The 23,573-nt window shown below is 42.8% G+C and overlaps 1 protein-coding gene across 1 annotated transcript in view; it reads right to left on the reverse strand.

Moving 5' to 3' along the window:
• Window positions 1-23,281, reverse strand: part of WDR82 (WD repeat domain 82) — a 33,080-nt gene extending 9,799 nt beyond the window's left edge. Inside the window, exons 1-6 of the mRNA XM_074958281.1 lie at window positions 22,771-23,281; window positions 9,687-9,784; window positions 5,681-5,747; window positions 5,340-5,439; window positions 2,944-3,060; window positions 1,322-1,477 (exon numbers count right to left, since the gene is read on the reverse strand). Of these exons, the coding sequence (XP_074814382.1) occupies window positions 1,322-1,477; window positions 2,944-3,060; window positions 5,340-5,439; window positions 5,681-5,747; window positions 9,687-9,784; window positions 22,771-22,931 (699 nt within the window). The 5' untranslated portion in view covers window positions 22,932-23,281. The remainder of the gene's footprint in view (window positions 1-1,321; window positions 1,478-2,943; window positions 3,061-5,339; window positions 5,440-5,680; window positions 5,748-9,686; window positions 9,785-22,770) is intronic.
• Window positions 23,282-23,573: the final 292 nt, after the last annotated feature.

Below are 23,573 nucleotides of genomic sequence, written 5' to 3' on the forward strand. Positions count from 1 at the left end.
CATACCAGGAGCAAGGGACGCAAACAGTTGCTCTGATGTAGAGCCACAGACACGCCGCTTCTATACACTCTCCATATATCTTCCAGGACCACAGCAGTATCCAAGGCACTCTACCCCGCAGGAGATTAAACACAATGACAGCCTCACAGTCATTCAGCTGCAAGAGCCTCATTGGTGTATGTCCTTGTGAATCCCGTTCCGTTCCCTTCCCTTTAAAGATACTTTCCCCTGCATGTATGAAGTTTACCTCAGCATTACACAGATAGATTTTTTTTTCCCCACACCCATGCTAACCTACTTATGGAAAGTATGAATTTACCTTTATTTATATCTATCACATGTGTCTGCTGCTAACATTCACAGACAACAGCAATAGGTGCACGTGCACTGTTATAGTCGGGTGCACACAGTCATCATTAGAAGGTTCATAGCACGGTGCAAACAAACAATGCCAGGCTCAGCACACTACAGCAACACACATTACTGTGGCTCAGTGTTAAAATGCTCCCTTCAAGGCCTCCCTCAGCCAAATAGCCTCCCCATTGAGCTCCTCTTATAGCCTTTCAGGTTTCAGAGTGGTAACCATGTTAGTCTGTATCAGCAAAAAAGAAGTCCTTGTGGCACCTTAGAGGCTAACAAATAAAATTTGTTAGTCTCTAAGGTGTCACAAGGATTCCTCATTGTTCCTTGTTATAGCCTTGTGTTCATAACGCACAGCACAATACCAAACAGCAGTGCAGGATCCATGCTTTCTGACAGAGATGGCTGGCTTGCAGGTTACTAGGGCAATTGAGTACCCATGGAATGATGGGATTGAAAAACTTGCATAATGTAATGCTAAACCTGCCCCCAAGAGGCACTGCAAACCCTTCCCCAAGACACCCTGTGACCAGTTGCACAGTGGGATAGCTACCCATGGTGCACTGCTCTCAGTGTTGATACAAGAGCTGCTCCTGTGGATGTGCTCCATTGACACGAGGAGCATCGTGTGGACGTGCAACGGTGTTTTACAGAAATGGCTGTACGTCCATGTAACTTAAGTTAATTTAACTTTGTAGCATAGACAGGGCCTAAGATAAATCAGGGGTACAATCAGCAGCAAATTAGTAAAGAAGCCCTCTCCTTAATACTTATGTCATCCACAGGGCATCAGCTATCTCTATTACTGCAGCTGGAAGGGAGCTCCAAGAGACCTGCCCCTGGAATACATGGAACTGGGGTGTTTTATCCTCCAAACGAATAATCCCACATCATCCCATCCTTGACAAGGACGTAGCAAAGACAGCAGTTTCCAAGAAGGCAACCAAGACAACATACTCACCCCAAACGTATGCAGCACAGCACCCTTAAAGGCATCAATCAGTCGAAGGAACCCTCCGTTGGTTGATATGAGGATGAGCTTCCCGTCATTACTGAACTTCAAGCCTGTCCACTCACAGGTTCGATCGTATTGCATCTTGAATGTAGCAAACGGACCCTTAAAAAAAAAAAAAGTGGTGGTGGGGCGGGGGGAATGATTTGTATGCATGTGCACACAAACATTTACTTTGTTGGTAAAAAAAATTTTATATCTCCAGCACAGGAAAACATTTTAGATTCCTAAAAGGAAATAAACCAGACTGATATTGAACAATCCAGTACTAGGTGCCACGCAAAGGATGGCAGGGGAGAGTAGCAACAACCTGTCATATATTGTGATGCAGCAGTGTTCTGACATGCCACGATTCTGTCATCTCCAATAGCAACCAAACCACAACAGGATGTTTAGGAAACTTGTGGTTTCACCACCATAAAAGAAACGACTGTGAACAAACATCTGGTTCACCACTACAGTCACCAGAGAGAAGAATCAATTCTCACATTACATCTGATTATACAGGGGCAGATTTAATGTACAACATAGTGACCATTTGCTAACAAGGCGCCCAAACCTAATTTAAACTAAGGGCTGGAGCATCAGCACTGTAGCACTCATCTAAAAACAGAGCTGTTCTCCGCCCATTTGCAGCTACTGTCGCCCAGTTACAGTTTTCCTTCTCTCTTGGATGTTGCTGCTAGGTCCACCTGACCTAGATATTCTTCCAGCAGGGCCAGCAAGGAGGAAGAAACATTAACTGCTGCTTCCCACGTGTTACAGGAAGCCTGAGAAATGGGTTGAAGTTCCCACCTGACTCCTATCAGCCTCCCTATACCCAGGGGCATCATCAGCTTAAGGTAGCAATGCCATTCAGCTCCTCAGTGATGATACCCATAGGCTTGCTCCCAAGCCCTCTGTCTAGTCTCTGACGCCAGTTCTCCTGGAGCAGAGAATAAGTGGATTGTGCACTGGTAGATTGTGCTTCAGACCCCACTCTGTGTAGAAATGTGCCGGGCCTCTGAGGCAACAGCATATGCCTGAACCTCAGAAGGTGGACCAGGTTCATAACCAGTCTTGGAGATACTGTTATCAAAGACCCCAAATGACGCAGGAAAGCAAGCCTATGGAAATGGAGTATAGTTCAGTGCTGAGTATGTTGGTGGAGGGAGCACGAGGATGCAAAGGCTTATGATGGGGAGAAAAACGTGCGGGGAGAGCAAATATCAGAGAGGAAGAGGTAGGAAGGTGAGAAGTGGTTGGGTCAGTAGGTGGGACATAACCCAGAACAAATGCTTTTTACAAGAAGTTGATCTGGGGACTCAGATTTTAATAATTCTCTGGCTCTGGGGTTAACTAGACTGAACTTAAAAGTAGATCCAAAATGGGATTTAAGGATCTGGTGGTGGCACCTACTTGTACAAGAAACTCTTATACAAAGCCCTTTTCATATATTAAGTTTTATCTCCTTGGTGCTGCTGGCTGTAGCACGTGCTAAGATGTTTCAAGGGATGCTCCAAAGTCCAGGGTTTACATGCTGTTTCTTGTAAGCTATAAAGTATCAGAAATGCATCTAGCTTGTCTCTTACCTTGTCAAAAGAGCGGAGATCGTACAGCTTCACCATTTCAGAATTGACTCCAGCAGCAAAGATCAGCCCCTCTGGGTCAAAGGAGCATACAGGCTTCCCCTGAAGATGCATTAAACCCTAGAACATGGAAAACAGTTAAACTTGAATTCAAGTTGGGAATACTGGCATATGCACTAAGTCCATTTCTGACAGCTCCCTCAGCTGTGCACAGATCCAGCAGGGCAGTCTGCTGGTAGAACAGCTGGGTTTTCAATGGTCAGTCTTATCACGAATCTTTCAAAAGGCAGCTTCTCATGTCTTACACTGGCACTAGCCTCTCAATTCTGTACATGGAGTATCAACAAGTGGCTAAGTGGCCATTCATCCAGAAAGGGTATGAGGAACTAAATACATGGCCTCAACTCATCCCTAGTGGCACGTGATTATTATGGACACTATGAAAAGGACAATCCTAAGAGGTTAGTCAATTTAATACATTCTAAAAGTTAGAAGGTTTAGGACAGAGAGATGAGAAAGACTTTACATTAGCTTCACTATTAAGGTGAAATAATCTGATTGCTTCTGGGAGGAAGGAATTGATTGGTCTAAATTACTGCTGAAGAAATTTAGTAAAACAATTCAGATACAACCCCTGCTCAACACCCATCTCCATCTCCTATGGGAAAGAAACTTGCATCACAAGAACAAAACCAACCAACCAGAACAAGGAGTGCTGCAGAGGCAACATACTACACACTTCTGTGGGGAAGGGAGACGCATCTTGTATTGGTAACAATTATCACTTCTGAGAGTTTCACAGAACACTCCTGCTGGAAGTGATGACAGCACATGACTGGAGGTTGTGGGGCTAAAAGACTGACCATTCAGGAAGATGAGCACCCACGTGCAGCTCTGATAAACACTGTCACTACCTATGCTGATTTAACACAAAAACAAACCTTCTAAAAGCTAGGAGGCAAAAAGTGTTAAACCAAAGAGATCAGATTCCCACACAAGGGTTAGCATAAGAGTGAGGGAAAAATTCTCTCACTCCACACAAACTTTGCACTGGTTTAACTACAGGTGTTACGTTAAACAACATAATGCAGCTTTGTTTAGTGGACACTCTTGCAACATTGTGTTTAGACAAGCCCTCAGCGTGAACCTGAAAAACAGGGGAAATTAGACTTTTAAAGAGATAGTCTTAGGGAAGACTGGTAAACTAAGATTTTTACAATGTCAAAATTACATAAAGTCGCACATAGAATGGAAGTGAGATGTGGAGAACAATGTCACATCAGCAATATCTGCTGACTTCCCATGAGACCAAGCTAAAATTTAGAAAGCAAGAGGCTCTTACCAACATGCACACTACCAAAGAAAGTGAGGTTTCTGATTTAAAGGACTTATGCTTAGGCAGGTATAACTATGCTGCGAGTAAAAAAAAGTTTTAAATTTGTGCTTTACAGCTGGTCCTCATGAATCAGTGACTGTTTCCCTCTGAAGCTCTGTACTCCCAGTGAGGACAGAGGCATGTTTAGGACCTGCCAGTCTCTTCCACAAACATTTTTCAACACTGCAAATATTGCAAGAGTCAAGGTGTGTGAATGCCAGGTACTTTCAGTGTCCATTTTATAGGAAAGCCTAGTCAAGTTTCTGCTTTGGAGGGATTTTACTATGAAACCAGAAATACTAAGTACAGCATAATGGAGGTAACTGGTAATAACAAGAGATGTTAATGAATATAAAATGTTACGGTAAGCTTTAGACAGCATTTTGGATAATTGACAAATTAGTTATAACATCCACAGCACTTGAAACAGTAAGGGCTTATCATAGACAAAGTTGTAGTGTTAACATAGGGTGAATCTTCCAGCTTCGCCAAGTTTAATACAGCTGGGAAACCCTGGAATCCTCCTGGCTCTAAGTTTGCTTGTGTATTTAACTGCTTAATGTTTTTCATTTTAAAAAACAAACAAAGCCAGAGCACTCAAGTAAGGGGTCCTATTCTGTCACCACTGATTCCAAGGTACATGGGAGACTTCGAGAAGACTGAAGACTGTGAGTGTCTACGGTGTCATTAATATGCTGACACCACCCAACTAGCTCCTTGTTTCATCAGCTCCAGAAGTTGCTCTTTTCTTGCCCTTCCAGCACTTCCCCAAGATAGAACCTGGAGGAAAGTGAGTGAGGACACAGTGTATGCACAAAATGAATACCTAAACAGGGATTCTGCCTGAGATGACTTCTTTCAAATTCCAGGAGGTGCTGGTGGCAACCACGTAATACTTCATGATAGTATAAAAACGAGACACCTATTTAATCTACAACCCATTTTTCATCATTTCAAACTAGAAGCTTTCTTGCACATTTCATGACAACTGTCAGCAGACATACAAGTGAATTTGGTATCCCACCTGGCAGTTTGGAGAGCGGAGATCCCAAAGTCGGATGGTTTTATCGAGTGATCCAGAAATAAAGGTATCATCCACTGGAGACATGGACAGGGCAACCACTCTGCAATACAGAAGATTAGATAGATCAGGTATCACACAGGTGTGCAAGAAAGTTAGCAAACTATTATCCTGTTGGCTTCACACAAGTTCAAAATACTTAACATTTTTTATGGCATGAGAAGCAAAGTGAATTAAGTCTAACATGGTTTAGGTTCATTACAACACTGCTTTAGCCTCTCTTGTTCTGTTTCATAGCCACCAAGATCTTGATCACCGAAGTGTCCCCTTGTCACATCTCTTACCTCTTGCTGTGCCCTGGAAAGTATCGGATGTATTTATTATCATGTAGGGAGAGGTAACGGATTGTATCTGAAAGAAAATATAAGGAACACATAAGCGTATATCATACAATAAACTTTCTCCACCAGATAGCAATGATGGTCTGCTTTGTCTTCAAGAGGGATGCTAAAATGGGATCAACTGAATTAGAAACTGAAACAAAGCAGTCTGGAAGAAAAACAGCAGAACTAGTGAGGATGGTCCCAATGGTCTGGAGAGACTACGAATACTTCATGTAGTGTAAATGAATTGCCATGAGATGTATACAGTTCTCTACTCCAAAGTTACTGAAGCAAAATAAAAATCAAGTAATTATTCAGTTTTTACTCAAGTATTTCTCACAGAACTACAGCTTTCTAAAAGTTCATGCCAGCATTTCCTGTTAGAAAGGGAGTATAGATTTATCATGCAAATACCATAGTCCTGTTAATGCAACCATGCAAGAAGAACTGTCTCCAGCTAAATAACCACAGCAAAGGTGTGAACTCTGTCACTCAAAACAACAATGAGGCCATGTCTATGCATACAGCTCTTCCATCAGCATAAGAAACCCACCTCCACGAGTGTCATAATCTATGTCAGTGGGAGAAGCTCTCCCTCCAGCATAGTGCTGTGCACATTAGCTCTTATGGTGGTATAACTTATGTCGCTCAGGGTGTGGAATATTCACACCACTGAGTGACATAAGTTTTGCTGGCATAGGCTGTAGCGTAGACATAGCCTGAGATGCAAATGTCAAAGCCAGGATGGGACCATTTAAATACTAATTGCTAAGCACAGGCATTAAATACCTCAGAAGAAGAGGCTTTTTTAAAACAAAAAACCAAAAAAAACCAAAAAAACCCACAAACAAACTTGTTCCCTTTGTGCTTTCTTGCACCTCTTCCTGACTGGAAAAAGCTTTGGGAGTAAAGGAGGAATAAGTAATGAGAACAGAAGAAAAGACCCTTTTCATCTAACAGCACTTTCTTTATAAAAATGTAAAATAGCACAGGACAGAATCGATCATAGTATTTTGAAGTCAGTAACTCTTTTAAGTGGCCTTCACCAAATACAGACTACAGTACTAACAGCAATTTTTCTTTTGGAAGATTCTGTTGAGACTTTTCACCGCAGATCGAAAGAATTCTGCAGAACATAATTCACCTGAATACAAGTGTTGAGAATACTTTTACTTGCACATGCATCTGTGAATGGAGAAGTGTAAATAAGATCAAATTAAGCCTCCAACATCAGCAGTAAACTTTTACGATGGGAGACAAAAAGAGGGAAAAATAAAAGTAGCTAACTCCCTCCCAATTTCTTTTTTACATACACCCTGTTTTAGAAATATAGATGGACAAAAAGACTGATGTTATAGGAAACCAAAGCAGGGTTTTTTTTTGTTTTTGTTATTAAGCTTTGACACCTGTTGATTGTTTATTCAGGTTGACGTGTTCAATACAGTTACATCAACAAGTGGTGCTGAGACTGCAACAATAATACCAAATTAAGGTAAAGGTGGAAAATTCTGTTTTCACCTTTGTTATTGCAATACTAGCTGGTGGTCTAAATGACTTTTCTGCAAGGCAGGGTAAGAGTAATGAGTTTGTAATCTGTGGGGAACACATTCTGGACATCTGGAAGGCTAGAATATTTTTCTAAATGCCTTTTTCTGTAAAATACACGTTACGTGGAAAATCCCTCAAATCCAACAATTCTTGACAAAGATTTTCCATTGAGTCAGCAGAGGTCAGAGTTCTGCACAGTCCTCCAGAGTCTGGCAAGAGAACTTTAAGGGTAACTTGGTGACCAAGCATGAATAGCTCAATCTGATGCACCATTGTGAAAGGCTTCTTTTCCTTTGGAGTACCTTCAGATGATCAAATGTCATAAGTCAATCCACCAAAATCAGGAGTTTTACATCCCATTATCGTTAGTACTTACCTGTTTTTACACAGCAAATTTGGTACATATTCCTAGTTTTTCTGCTAAAAACTGCAGTTACCTGTTTCAGAAGAACGCAGGTGGAATCTTACCTTCCTCTGCTAAATACAAACCATTTGTGAAGCACGAGTGGGTGATCCTTTTAGCCGACAGTGCGCTGTCCCAGGCAAGGCAGTGGCCTGTACAGTTATCTCCTGTACCGGGTGGTATCATAGACCCTCAAACTGTACAAACTACTACCTCAGCCTGGAATGAGGCAAGAGGAACCAGGTTTGAAGCTCTTGAGGAACCCTTCAGAAAGAACTGCATCAGAAGCAATTCAGAGGCATATATGTACTTGTGTGCAAATACCAGCATTCGTACAGTAAAGGAATGGCTTCATTTCACCCTTCTCTTTCTGTAAATGCAACATCCTGAAAAGTTAACATCCTGTACACTTCCCATAGTTTCACTCATAGGGTCTATGCAGAGTATGGACCACCACAGGAGGAAAGCATGCTAGTTTTCTCAGGCTAGTTTACAATTACTTGTAGTACAAATACTAGTAATAAATCTTTTCTAATCCATTTCTATCACCAGTGTATTTGCTTTAAAAAGCTACTCAAAGGGAAACCACTTACAAAATGATAATCAAACTTCAAACCATCAAATTACAAATACCACCTTAACACAATGGATTTAAAGACACTAAACAAATATTGCACCAGGTTAGAGCTTCTCTCAATGAATGATACCACAATGGAGATCAACGCAAAAGTAAAATACTATCATTACAATGAGACAGTCAGTAAGTGCAGAAAATAAATTGTAACCATGAGAGAAAGCTATATGAGGATCAGAAAATTGACTGGGAGCTTCACCAGGAATGAAGTTCTCCAAGGATTCCTGACATTACAGCACAGCCATTTATACCAGCTGTTTCTGACACAGGGAAGAAGAATCACTTTGTGGAGGAAAGAATGTGAACCTGTGGGAGCTGATGAATTAAATCAAAAATTTTAACACCCAACTAATCCTTTCACCCCAGGCTCGGCAAGCAAGCAACTTTAATTCACTGAAGATTATGAAGTGCAGTTATGACGAGAAATGACTACGGAAAAAAAAAAGAGACAGACACTTCAAAACAGATGGATTGCCCATGCATATTATACTGGGAAAGCAGAGGGGCCAATGGACAAAGCCAAGATTGGATGCACAAGAGATGTGTTCTACTCCAGGCTTAGTTAGTGATTTGCTACATCACCTCAATTTCCTGCCCTCCATTCTGTACAAACAGGGAGAATATGTCCCTATCTTCGTAAGGCACTTTGAGATATAGAGGTGAAAGATACTATAGAAATGCTATGTATTGTTTTGAGTCATCTGCTTGCTTTGACAATTCTTTTGTTAAGGTACTCTTTACCCCTATTGGTACTGCAAAGCCAACACAGCTATAAGAGCACACTTGCATGAGCCGGAATGGAACCCACAGAATTGTTAACTAAGTTCCAGATACAGAATCTTAATCAGTGATGAAGCACTAGCCAGAAGAAAGTTTGCCTCTTGATCTCAAATTGAATTTGAAAGGCTGTCAGAAAGAAAACACAAACAACAGTTTTTAAAACGTTAGCTTGAGCATCATTTGCTGTAGAGTCACTGAATGGGGAAAAATCTTCACAATGGCGTTTTTCAAGGCATAACTATTCAAAACTTCACTAATAAGGTAAGTAACTATGTTTATATGAAACAGTCACAGAGAAGCTAAACGACTGGACCCATATCAAACAGCCAAGAATAGAACTCATCTCCCTTCAAACTATTAAATCATGTTAACTCTGGTTACTATAGCAAAGAGGAACAGCAATTAGCAACAATAGGTCATTCATTATGTTAGGGAATGACTGAGTTATTCTTTAAAGATTAACATCTCTGTTTGCCACCATCCTAGAGGTTGCTAAAAATGAGCCATTCATGTCAGTCAAGACCAAAGCTTTCCCCAGCCCTCCACTACTGTTTATCTGGGTGTGCCATCTAAGTGCAGAAAGATTAAACATGGTCACTTACCATCTATTTTGTTGGAGCTGTACACCACAGTGTTGGCAGCATGTGTGTATCTGATTAGGTCCACTCCATACTTTTTACTATACAGTGTTCTCTTTGGTCTGTCAAAAGAAAATACAGAAATAATTATGTCTACTTCAACACACAAGAGCTCAAGCTGCAACCTACCCACTATTAGTCTACTTTTTAGTAACCTAACACTATAAATCCTTTGAGGTACCAGGTCCTTTTATATGAGGAAGGAAAACTGTTGAGATCTTTAAGATCAGAAAACAGAACCAAAAGGGACCTTGTCACATCGTGCACTAATGGATTAGCCTTCCACCTCTGGGGACCTATATTAAAAACCTAAGATAATAGGACTCATTTTAGTCTCTTGTGAACAAGATACCACCACAACAGTCACTGTAGAATTTGACACATGCTCATGCCAGCTCAGGAAACATGAGGAATTGGGGGTGTTTTAAGCTAGGAATGGGCAACAGTTGCAAAGTTGTGTGGTATAAGCTACAGCATGAGACACTAAACCTAGTCCAAGTTATGGCAGTCTGTTCCTTGCTTTCACTGGTGCTAAATTCATGCACACACCATAAAGAAGTGTAACTTGAATTCTTTCCCAATACCTTAAAAGAACCCAAACCTCTCTTTCATTCATTCTCAAACAGGGGAAGACTCTGGATCCGCTTTAGGAAACGTTTTGGGAATATCTTCGACATTTCTTCCACAAGTTAAAAGGCCAATACACAAATGTTATTGGGGGGGGGGGGGACCCGCACACACTATTTGCTTCTAGTACGCCAAAATTTCAGTAACTTCTATCCCAAAAGTCAAATTCTGACATGTCAAGAGCCTCAGTAAAGGCCTGAATATGCTAGAGGAAGTTAAAACAAACTAATTTGTATCTTGTTTTCAGAATACAAGCGGACAAAACTTTAACTGCAACATACTGCAGTGTAAGGTTTCAGTTTCTGCTTACAACCAGAGGGAACTCAAGGAGGTAAATTGTCTGAAACTGATCTGACAACCACCACATTTTATGTATAAACAAGTATTCATTCAAAATTTCCAGAGATACTGAGTGACTTAGTATTAAAACTCCAAATTCCAGGAATCAAACCTGATACTAGCCCACTGAATCTTCTTCCAATACACACACATTCTATGTCCCTCCATAGTTTACCTTGGCCGTACCACTGATCAAATTCTCAAGCATTTTTTCAAGTGTTAGAAGTTTAGCCTCTCCACTGGCTTCTCTTCCCCATCACATCAAATGTAGATGTTTTGTCCACTCTTTAGAATCCCAACGTAACTCAAGCCAGGCTGGGAAAAATCATATTGCTCAGAGACCTAGAACAAGCATAAGCCGGAAAGTTGAATGACTTCGGGCACAGTAGCATAGAGCTGCTAGAGGGAGAGTGACCAAAGGAGCTAAAATGGAGTGCAGAAAAGAGTTGAGCTGCTGCACAGACAAGGAGAGACAAAATGACTAAGCAGAGCAATAAAACTGAGCTGCAAGGCAGAGGAGAGGAAATGGGCCTAGTTGATGTTAACTATAAAGTAGTGCCTTGGGAGAATGGGTGGGAGGAGTGAGTAATGAACTACTTGAGCATGCCCAAGACTATGGATTTGTCTTCACTGCAGGCGTAATTGGAAGGCATTTTATCACAAGGTTAAGTGTTAGGTTAGCTTGCCAACTAAGCCAGTGTAGGCTTTGAAGTAAAATAAACTTGACTATCTACTGCTGCAAAACAATTCAATTGGTTTTAGGAAGGAAATGGCTGCTCTAATATTTTGTTACAACTTTGTAACCAAAGTTTGCTGCCGTTCCCAGAATCAGCCAGTTTAATTTGCAAATAAATCCCCCGACTGCCACACTATTTTAAAACACATTTGTATTAAAAATTATACACAAACTGTCAATTTAAAAAATGCCTGGATACACTTTTTTTTTTAAATCCAAAAAACTCAACAAGCAGCCTGGATCTGCAGATGGTAATACTGAAGTCCCTGCGCCAACTAAATGGAACACTAAATATCCACAGGGTTTCTTGTAAAAAAAGATTAATGTTTTGTGTAACTTGCACAAAGCATGAGAATCTGATAAGAGCTGTCTTCTTGTAAATTGGTGCACGACTTCTAGAATTAATTCACTGAACACATTCAACTTTCCTTCTTATAATTGTACTAGGTCTCTAAGCAATGATTCATATTCGTATGACTCCTCTTTGGCTCATGAAATGTACGGAAACAGAAAATGTGTCATTTTGTCCATAAGAAGCTCTTATTATTAGAGTACTCCATAAAAACCAACAAGGAGATCCAAAAGTGTGCCTCTTTAAAAAAAAAAAAAAAACACACCTGGATTATAGTCACTGAACAATTTCAATTCTTAGAGATTTTGAAATATCCTGCCACTTGCAAGCCAAAAGTGGCCTTAATCCTGGAACAATACAAACATCCACAAAGTAAAATACTTTGGAGGCAATTACAATGTGTCCTAGGGACATTCTCAGAACGAATACAGTAAGATAGGCTTACTGATGAAGCTACTGACAAGCCTGTACCTGAGCAAGAGTCAATGCCCATCCGTTTTGTACCAGTTGGGTAACTTTGTACTATCTTCCGGATGCAGCAATTAATATAGCAAAAACAATGAGGAATCCTTGTGGCATTTTAGAGACTAACATTTATTTGGGCATAAGCTTTTGTGGGCGAAAACCCACTTCATCAGATGCATGTAGTGAAAAATATAGTAAGCAGTATAAATATTACAACACATGAAAATATGGGAGTTGCCTTACCAAGTGTGTGTGTGTGTGGGGGGGGGTGTCAGTGCTAACTAGGCCAATTCAGTTAAGGTGAAAGTGGCCTATTCTCAACAGCTGACAAGAAGGGGTGAAGATCAAGAGAGGGAAAAGTACTTTTGTAGTGCTAACAAGGCCAATGTAATCAAGGTGGATGTCGCCCATTTCCAAATGTTGACAAGAAAGCGAGTATCAGCAGAGGGAAAATTACTTTTTGTAGTGACCCATCCACTCCCAGTCTTTATTCAGGCCTAATTTGATGTTGTCCAGTTTGCAAATTAATTCCAGTTCTGCAGTTTCTTGTTGAAGTCTGTTTTTGAAGTTTTTTCGTTGAAGAATTAAGTCTGTTATTGAGTGTCCAGGGAGGCTGAAGTGCTATCCTACTGGTTTTTGTATGTTACAATTCTTGATGTCTGATTTGTGTCCATTTATTCTTTTGCATAGAGACTGTCCGGTCTGGCCAATGTACATGGCAGAGGGGCATTGCTGGCACATATCACATTGGTAGATGTGCAGGTGAACAAGCCCCTGATGGTGTGGCTGATGTGGTTAGATCCTATGATGGTATCCCTTGTATAGATATGCGGACAGAGTTAGAGACTAACAAATTTATTTGCCAAGGTGTCACAAGGACGCCTCATTGTTTTTGCTGATACAGACTAACACTAATAGACTAACCACTCTGAAACCAATTAATATAGGTTATTCTTGTATAAAGGTGCATAGCAATTGAATCTCCTCATAGTGATGCTGCATTCTTGATCACCCACAGACTTGTGCTTGCTAACCTGGATCTCAAAAAACATTGTCCATATCTTAAAGCGTGAATCTGTTTTGAAAAACTGTAAAATTTGAAGTTCTAAGTTAAAAAAAAGTGTTAACTAAGCTAAGCTGAGGCCTTTCAGGCAACTGTAAGTAATTTTGGAGGTGTCTATCCAGGGATGCTGAGCTGTGAGTCAAACCACTGCAACAAAGGTAATGATCAATCATTTGAGTTGTTACCCATTTGGGCCATGCAACAGAAACTGAGACAGGGGCTAATATAGCCCAATTTAGGTGCATTTATAAGATCAGGCAAATATGCAGACACATTGTTTACCATGATTACTTGCCATTTCTCACATTTCAAGGAGATGATCTCCTTCAGAGACTTTGACATTGCTGACCCTTGAAAGCTTTGTTGCTTTAACTATGCTGGCATAAAATAGCAAAAGAATCCTAGTGTAGAAGCAGTTATACCAAAATGAAAGTGTATATACACCTGTAGAGCTTACTGAGGTCTGTCAAAGTGAAATAAGCAACACAAGTATAAAGCACCTTATACCAATAATTATGCTGATAAAAGCAGTAGTGTACGTCAATTAAAAAAAAACAAAACAGCAATCCCCTCACCAACAGTAATGCTGGTAGAACTCAGTGAGTTTAGACCAGGCATTTCAAAAGCTAGGAAGCACTATGTTGGAACACAGCAATGAAAGAGAATCATCCTGCCCTTATTTTTAAAAGCATATTATTAGGGATAACAAGTTTGAAAGGGTAAGGATTTCTGGCTCCTTGGAGGCAAAACTGTAGGAAAAAAACTGATCTACAGGCCTGATGCTGTCAAGTTTCACCATGGTACAGCAACCATCATTCAGTTTCCAGTGCTTTGAGTCCACACTATGGCCTAGTGATAAGAAATAATCCAATATAGCAATGTACAAATTAAGTATCTTCGAGGCCACTTTACAAAAACAAGTAAGGAGAAAAGTGGCTTATCAATAGATGCCTTTAAAATTGCACCTACTTTCAAATGCACAAATGACAGTGGATATGCATGTTTTAAAAAATCCTGTAACCACCAGGCAACCTACACTTCCAGATACATTTATCTTGACAAAACGTGAATTACCTTTTAGCACTGCAATATCAAACTGTGGTTTTTCCACAATGACATTAATCTAAACAAGTCCACATCAGGACATGACACAGATATAAACTAAAGGCCCAAATGTAGATGCATTCCAGTCTCATCAAGCTATTGTCTACTGATTTGAAGTGTATTCCTGGGGAAATTCTGCACCAAAAAATTAAAAAATTTTACACACAACATTTTAAAATTCCACAAAATTTATCAAAACAACACTATATAATCACGTCAGTTTCAATTATTTGAATAATTTATTCCAAAGTACCTGTCAGCATGTACGCCTAATACAGACACACACAAAAATTCCCTTAGGAGTAGAAGGTTAAAGAAACCCCTAAGACAGGGGTGGGCAAACTTTTTGGCCCAAGGGCCTCATCTGGGTATGGAAATTGTATGGTGAGCCATGAATGCTCACAAAATTGGGGGCGAGGGTGTGGTGGGCTTGGGATGGGGCTGGGGATGAGGGACTGGGGGTGCAGGAGGGTGCTCCAGGCTGGGACTGAGGGGTCTGGAGGGCAGGAGGGGGATCAGGACTGGGCCAGAAGGTCAGGGTGTCAGCTTCGGGCAGCACTTACCTCAAGCAGCTCCCAGAAGCAGCAGCATGTCTCCACTCCAGCTCCTATGCGGAGGCGTGGCCAGGCGGCTCTGCGTGGCCAATGGGAGCTGCAGGGGTGGTGCGTGGGCAGTGTGCAGAGCCCCCTGGCAAGCCCCGGACCCTGGCAGGAGCTCGAGGGCCAAATTAAAAGGTCTGGGAGGCCAGAAGCGGCCCACGGCCATAGTTTGCCCACCCCTGCCCTAAGACAACCCATTTCCTGTTTCTCTGCCCTCCTCCCCGGGCCAGACACTGCCCTCCCTAGCTCAGGCACTCACAGCCCCTACTCCCCAGGGATCCAGAGGGAGAAACAGCCTGATGCTGGGTCCTGGGCTTGCATGGAGTTTCCTGCACACCGCCACCTCCTTCCTTCAGGGCATGCTGGGAACTGCAGCTGCCAGGAACTCTCCAGCTCCTCCTCCCCCTTCCCACAGCAGTGTCTCCCAGGTCCAGTGGCCCTTAGTGGCAGCCAGCTGCTCATTTCTGGCGGGGGGCGGGGGGGAATTCTGCACACGCAACATTAATTTCTGCAAAATTCTGCATTGCACAGTGGTGCAGAATTCCCCCAGGAGTAGAAGCGGGACTAGGAACAGTACCATCATGGACAGTCACAGTAACTGCTCATCAGCGCCAGCATTAGTGGAGGATGTACAATCAAGATGTAGATTTCAAAGCTAGTGGACACCATCCATATTATTAGGGTATTAGATTTTACTTGAATTTGAAACAACTTATAGTCTTAGTATAGGCTCAGACAGGCGGTGGCAGTAACATTTTAATTTGTATGAAAGCAAAAAGACATACTACACATAAAACCAAGTGACATACTGAAAACAAGTATAAAAAGAATCCACACAAAGTGTCCAAAACAGAACAACCAGAATGCAGAGAGATGCCATTCAACAATCACAGCAGCGACAATAGTTCATTTTAACTTCCTTGACAGAATAAAAGCACAGGCAAGCAACTTTTTTCTTGTCAAATAATCACACCACCTCTCCCTACTCATATGGGCTACCATTTTATTAGACAGTCCCACACCACCTCCACTCGGATATTACTGCCCTCTTCATCCACTTCCCCTACAAGGCTGTGTTTTTGTTTTTTTTTTTTTTAATTACTCTAACCACCTTATATATACCTTGCAGCCTACTTTGGTCATTCATGCCACTCCACCCCTCATTGAATTCCTAAAAACTCACTTCTACATTAAGATGCACAGCATAAGATTTGAGAAAATTCTTTAAAAAAAACAAACCTTAACACTTGAGATAATCAAGATGTGCTCATGCTTAAACCGAGCAACCACATGACCATATCTGTAACCCTAGTCACTTCTTGTACCATCCACATGCTACTTTTGGTCACCCTTTCATATCACATCAAAAGATCGAATTAGGGACCACATCTTTGTCTTCTGAGATGCTCCATGCTCAATTCTGGGCCCTATAACAACACACACACACAATCTTTGGTATAATGCTATTAGCAGAAAAGCCACATCAGAAAGAGGCACTTTGAGACAGACTAAGTAAGTGCACCAGGATGTTTACCTTTTCCTGAAATAATTTTATTTAGGAATTATGGTTTGGCTCACTTTGATCTGAGTCTTATAGTACATGACTCACGTCTTCCATCTACAGATGTTCTATTCCCAAAACACAATAATTTATATAGGATTAGTTTATATATATTTTTTCTTATACCGAATCAGAAAGTGCATTTTTCAAGAGTTCTGTGAATTTATTTATTCCCATAATTGATGTTCTACTACATGCTCCAAGATTACAAGATGAATTTTATTCACTCATGAATCAAAATGGCTCTATTCTCACTGTCTAAATCCATATTTGCTCAGTTTCTGAAAACATCTGCATTCACTGAATCACAGAACTGGAAGGGACCTCAAGAGGTCATCTAGTCCAGTCCCCTACACTCTAGGCAGGACTAAGTATTATCTAGACCATCCCTAACAGGTGTTTGTCCAACCTGCTCTTAAAAATCCCCAATGATGGAGATTCTACAACCTCCATAGGCAATTTATTCCAGTGCTGAACCACTGACAATTAGCAAAAAGAAAAGGAGTACTAGTGGCACCTTAGAGACTAACCAATTTATCTGAGCATAAGCTTTCATGATCTACATCTGATGAAGTGAGCTGTTGCTCACAAAAGCTTATGCTCAAATAAATTAGTCTGTCTATAAGGTGCCACTAGTACTCCTTTTCTTTTTGCGAATACAGACTAACACGGCTGCTACTCTGAAATCTGACAATTAGGAAGTTTTTCCTAATGCCCAACCTAAACCAACCTTGCTGCAATTTAAGCCATTGCTTCTTGTCCTACCCTAAGAGGTAAAGAACAATTTTGCTCCCTCCTCCTTATAACAACCTTTTATGTACTTGAAAACTGTCATGTCCCCTTTCAGTCTTCTCTTTTCCAAACTAAACAACCCCCCCCCTTTTTTTTTCCCAATCTTCCCTCATACATAATGTTTTCTAGACCTTTTGATCATTTTTGTTGCTCTTCTCTGGACTTCCTCCAATTTCTCCACATATTTCCTGAAATATGGCACCCAGCACTGGACACAATACTCCAGATGAGGCCTAATCAGCGCCGAGTAGAGCAGAAGAATTACTTCTTGTGTCTTGCTTACAATACTCCTGTTAATACATCACAGAACGATGTTTGCTTTTTCTGCAACAGCATTACACTGTTGACTCATATTTAGCGTGTGATCCACTATGACCCCCAGATCCCTTTCCACAGTACTTTTTCCTAGGCAGTACTTTCTCATTTTGTATGTGTGCAACTGATTGTTCCTTCCTAAGTGGAGTACTCTGCATTTGTCCTTATTGAATTTCATTCTATTTACTTCAGACCATTTCTCCAGATCATTTTGAATTATATTCCTATCCTCCAAAGCACTTGAAACCCCTCCCAGCTTGGTATCGCCCATAAACTCTATAAGTGTACTCTCTATGCCATTATCTAAATCATTGATGAAGATACTGAACAGAACCCGACCCAGAACCGATCCCTGCGGGACCCCTTCCCGCATGACCGTGAACTACTGATAACTACTCTCTGGGAACGATTTTCCAATCAGTTATGCACCCACCTTATAGCAGCTCCATCTAGCTTGTATTTCCCTAGTTTGTTTATGAGAAGGTCATGTGAGACAGCATCAAAAGCCTTACTAAAGTTAAGATATACCACATCTACCATTTCCCCCCATCCACGAGGCTTGTTACCCTGTCAAAGAAAGCTATCAGGTTGGTTTGACACGATTTGTTCTTGACAAATCCATGCTGACTTATTTATCACCTTATTAGCTTCTAGGTGTTTGCAAATTGATTGCTTAATTATTTGCTCCATTATCTTTCCAGGTACAGAAGTTAAGCTGACTGGTCTGTAATTCCCCGGATTGTCCTTATTTCCCTTTTTATAGACGGGCACTATATCTGCCCTTTTCCAATCTTCTGGAATGTCTCCCATCTTCCATGACTTTTCAAAGATAATTGCTAATGGCTCAGATATCTCCTCAGTCAGCTCCTCAAGTACAGTAACTCCTCACTTAAAGTCGTCCCGGTTAACGTTGTTTCGTTGCTGATCAATTAGGGAACATGCTCATTTAAAGTTGTGCAATGCTCCACTATTACGTGTTTGGCTGCCTGCTTTCTCCACAGCTGGCAGCCTCCCTACACTCCCCCCCCACCCCCCAAGCACCTCCTGCCCGCCAGCAGACCCCGCGGATCAGCACCTTCCCCCCCCCCCCCCCGCCTCCTGACCGCAGCAATCATCTGGCTTGCAGCATTTAGGAGGCAGGAGGGAGGGGAGGAGGAGCGAGGGCTCAGTATGCGGGCTCCCCCTCCCTCCTGAGCACCACAAACCAGCTGATTGCCCGGGCAGGAGGCGGGGGGAGAGCCTGCGCACCAAGTCCTTGCTCTTCCCCCCTCCCTCCTAAACGCCGCAAGCCAGCTGATTGCTGTGGGCAGGAGGGAGGAGTGAGGACTCAGCGCATCTCCCTCCTGCCCACAGCAATCAGCTGGTGTGCGGCGTTCAGCAGGGAGGGGAGGGGAAGGAAGGGGGAGGAGCGAGAACGCAGCGTGCAAAATAAAGGGGGAGGAGGTGGGGGGGGAGAAGAGGTGGAGTGGGCGGGCTGAGGGTTGAGCCCCCCGCCCCTGGTGCTTGCAGAGTAGGGGAAGCTGCAGCTGCGCAAAGTGCTTAGCCTAGCCTACAGCACCTTCAGCCTCCTTGCCTGCCTCATCTCCAGTGCCAGTGGGCTGTGACTGTGTAGGGTAAGACAGGGGCACCTCCCAACAAATGACTGAAGCTGGCTTTCAAATCCTGAGTGATGACCATCCTGACAGGGAACCCAGCTCCAAAGTGATTAGGGGAGTTGGTCATCTAATGACTTGCCATAAAGAAATTTACCAAGGAAAAAAAAAAAAAAAAAGGAAAGCAAAACAACACTCTAGATGTGTTTTTTCAAGTTCAGAAAGTTCAGCAAGAGGAGCAGCCGGACAATCCACCCTCTTCCACTCTCTGACCCCACCACTTCAACCAAGCTTCATACTCAGCAATGATGACTGTAGTATTAAATTGCTTGTTTAAAATGTATATAATGCCTTTTGTCTGGCAAAAAAAATTTCACTGGAACCTAACGCCCCCATTTACATTAATTCTTATGGGGAAACTGGATTCACTTAACATCGTTTCACTTAAAGTCACATTTTTCAGGAACATAACTACAACGTTAAGTGAGGAGTTACTGTACTCTATGATGCATTTCATCAGTCTCTGGTCACTTGCTGGAGGATTCTCTGCACCTTGAAGTCTTTAAACCATGATTTGAGGACTTCAGTAGCTCAGACATAGGTGAGAGGTTTATTGCAGGAGTGGGTGGGTGAGATTCGGTGGCCTGCATTGTGCAGGAGATCAAACTAGATGATCATAATGGTCCCTTCTGACCTTAATATATATATATAACTATGATTCGAAGACATTTAACTTCTCTAAGTAATTTTTTATTTGTTTTTCCACTATTTTAGACTCTGATCCTACCCCATTTTCATTGGCATTCACTATGTTAGACATCCAATTGCCACCAACCTTCTTGGTGAAAACCAAAACAAATAAGTCATTAAGCACCTCTGCCATTTCCACATTTTCTGTTATTGTCTCCCTTCCCTCCCTTCCCATTGAGTAACAGGCCTACTCTGTCCTTGGTCTTCCTCTTGCTTCTAATGTATTTGTAGAATGTTTTCTTGTTTCCTTTTATGTCCCAGCTAGTTTGATCTTGTTTTGTGCCTTGGCTTTTCTAATTTTGTCCCTACATACTTGTGTTATTTGTTTATATTCATCCTTTGTAATTTGCCTGAGTTTCCACTTTTTGTAGGAATCTTTTTTTAGTTTTAGATCATTGAAGATCTCCTGGTTAAGCCATAGTGGTCTCTTCCATACTTCCTATCTTTCCTACGCGGTGGGATAGTTTGCTCTTGTCCCCTTAATAATGTCTCTTGGAAAAACTGCCAAATGTCTCCATTTGTTTTTCCCCTTAGACTTGCTTCCCATGGGATTTTACTTACCAGCTCCCTGAGTTTGCTGAAGTCTGCCTTTTTGAAATCCATTATCTTTATTGTGCTGTTCTCCCTCCTACCATTCCTTAGAATCATGAATTCTACCATTTCATGATCACTTTTGCCCAAGTTGCCTTCCTTCCCCTTTCAAATTCTCAACCAGTTCCTCCCTATTTGTCAAAATCAAATCTAGAACAGCCTCCCCCCTAGTAGCTTTCTCCACCTTCTGAAATAAAAAATTGTCACCAATACATTCCAGGAATTTGTTGGATAATCTGTGCCCTGCTGTGTTATTTTCCCAACAGATGTCTGGGTAGTTGAAGTCCTGCCCCCAAGTCCAGTGCTTTGGATGATTTTGTTAGTTGTTTAAAAAAAGCCTCACCCACCTCTTCTTCCTGGTTTGGTGGTAGACCCCTACCATGACATCACCCTTGTTTTTTACCTCTTTTATCCTTACCCAGAGACCTACAACAAGTCTGTCTCTTATTTCTAGCTCAACCTCAGTCCAAGTGTATACATTTTTAATATACAAGGCAATACCTCCTCCCTTTTTTCCCCCATCTTGCTCTATAGCAGAATCATACATGTTTTAATTCTAGTTTGTAAGTAAAGATGTTAACTACTCAAAAGGGGTTCACACAAAGCACAGTAGAATCCCTTCTTCCTACATAATAGTGGCTATGTATTCTAGTGGAATGCCACAGTTTTTTAACTGCATCTGAAGAATTGATTACCCACAAATTTTTACCCACAAAAACTTATGCCCAAATAAATCTGTTTGTCTTTAAAGTACCACCGGACTCCTCATTGTTTTTACAGTTTTTTAAAGTTACTGAGCATGTACAGTATGCCATCTTCAACTATGGAATTAAAATATATTTAAAAGGTTACCTTTTAAAATGGCAAACTGTTCTAGATGCACATCAAAACAGTTTCCTATTTCATCCTGTTCATTTAAACCCACACAGGGTATTTAACCTGCCAAAATCAAATTTTTGCTCTCTGGCTTAGATTTTCAATGGAAAGACTCATCAAGAAATGAGTCTGCGGCAATGTGTAGCTAACAATAGGCATATTCCTCAAAGGAAAAATCATGGCAACTCCATTGACTTCAAAATTGGACCCATATACATAGCTATGCTTACAGATGAGTTATCCATCAATTTTACTAACTAAATCTAAAATGAGAGAGCTTGAAAAATCCGTTCATTTACCCACCGGTGAAAGCAAAGATTTCTGTGATCAGTGAAAAGTCCTGGGCCATCGATTAATAACAAATTTTAGCTCTTGTAAAAAAAGATTCTAGTCTCCATAGGTGTGAAAATCACATTTGTAACCTTCCAAATATGAAGCAAAAGTCTTCCAGTCTATGTCTACAATGCTACATTTAGGAGCTGTGAATCACCACATTTTCAGCTCCACCACAAGTAGTAACAGTGAAGGCTGTAGTGTAGATGGGACTCAGATGCTTTAATCACAGTGCCACGACAGAATCCAATAAAAATAATCTGTTCCAGCTCCATTTTCAAGTCATATTTTTTCTGGTGTTTTAGTTTTATACACTGATTTCATTTTAAAAAAAAAAAGGCACCTATCCTATGTTCCCTAGTCTGTAGACACACAATTACAATATTTTCAGCTACTGCTCAGAGCTCTGCCAAGCAGCAGCACAACCAAACACATAAGAATCTCTGATCAACTTTACTTTTGCTATGAAGAACCTTGTGGACAGCAGCAAAGTAACAAAAATGTCAGTTTCACCCAGCAGTTTCTACCTGGGGAAAACTTGAGCATCAGCAACACTGGGGAGGTTCTCCCCACACCTAGGTGGCTGTCTTCCCCACCCCCGGGTCTTCCACATCAGACTTTAGCTGGCAGCTTTAGCGCCCTGGCTAGCAGGTATACACTAAGCCCGTGCTATTCTCTGCCCTTCCTGAACCCGCGTTTTCTCCCTGACAGGCTCCTCACCTGGGAGAGCCGATAATCCCGGGGGATCGATCCCTCCTGTTCCACCCGCCCAGGCCCCCAGGGCAGCACCACAACGAGGCTAAGTACCACCCACGGGCATGGGGGGGGGGGTCCTGCAGTTGCACCTTCGCACCCCCATCACTACCCACGGGCCACACTCCCCACTCCGCTCACCTCCCACCCGCGGGCAGATCTCCCTCCCCCCCCCACTCCCCGGGCGGCCCGCCACTCACTTGCCCTCCTGGCAGTCGTAGAGCACGATGGAGTCGTCGTCGCTGCTGGAGATGACGGTCTCGCCGTTGGGGCTGAAGTCGAAGCAGTTTATCTTGTCCGAGTTCTCGCGGAAGACCTTGGCCACGCGGAAGCTCCGCAGCACGTTGTCCGTTAGCTTCATGCCGCGAGGGATGGGGCGGCGCGAGCGGGGCCTGAGGAGCCGGGCCGGGGCCCAGCGGGAGCCGGGCACGGAGGACGCCGGTGAACGTGAGAAGCCAGGCGGCGGCCTAGAGCCCGCGGGGCCTGCGAAGCAACGGAGAAGGGAAACCGGGCGGGGGCCTGAAGCGCGCGGGTCTCGGGTAGGGGCCGCGCGGTGCTAGCAGGCGGCTTCGGCACGGGCGGGCAGCGCCCTCAGGCGGGGTCGGCTCAGGCTGTGGAGAGGCGGCTCCTGTTCATTGTGTCCGCCATCTTCCTCCTACGGGGACAGACACCGCTGCTCACAGGGGAAGAAGGGGGCCGGCAGCAGGGCATTGTGGGGCGGACGAGGGGGCGGGGGGTCTTGTGGGAGAGCGGAGGAGCAGCGCATTGTGGGATTGGCGAAGCGCGAGGGCTAGAGAGGGGCAGTGCATTGTGGGACGCCGACGGGGAGGGGCGGCATTCGGAGAGGGAAGTGAAGGAGCAGTGCATTGTGGGATAGCGGAGGGGGACGTCACCCACCGCCGGCTGGCCCTGGCTGCCATTTTGTGTGTGGCAGCGGGCCCGCGTCCTTCCCCGGCAGCAGCTGGGCCCGGGCCAGGAAGCCCCCTTTCGGCCCTATAAACTA

This window comes from Natator depressus, chromosome 7 (assembly GCF_965152275.1).
Source record: "Natator depressus isolate rNatDep1 chromosome 7, rNatDep2.hap1, whole genome shotgun sequence".
Lineage (NCBI taxonomy): Eukaryota > Metazoa > Chordata > Testudines > Cheloniidae > Natator > Natator depressus.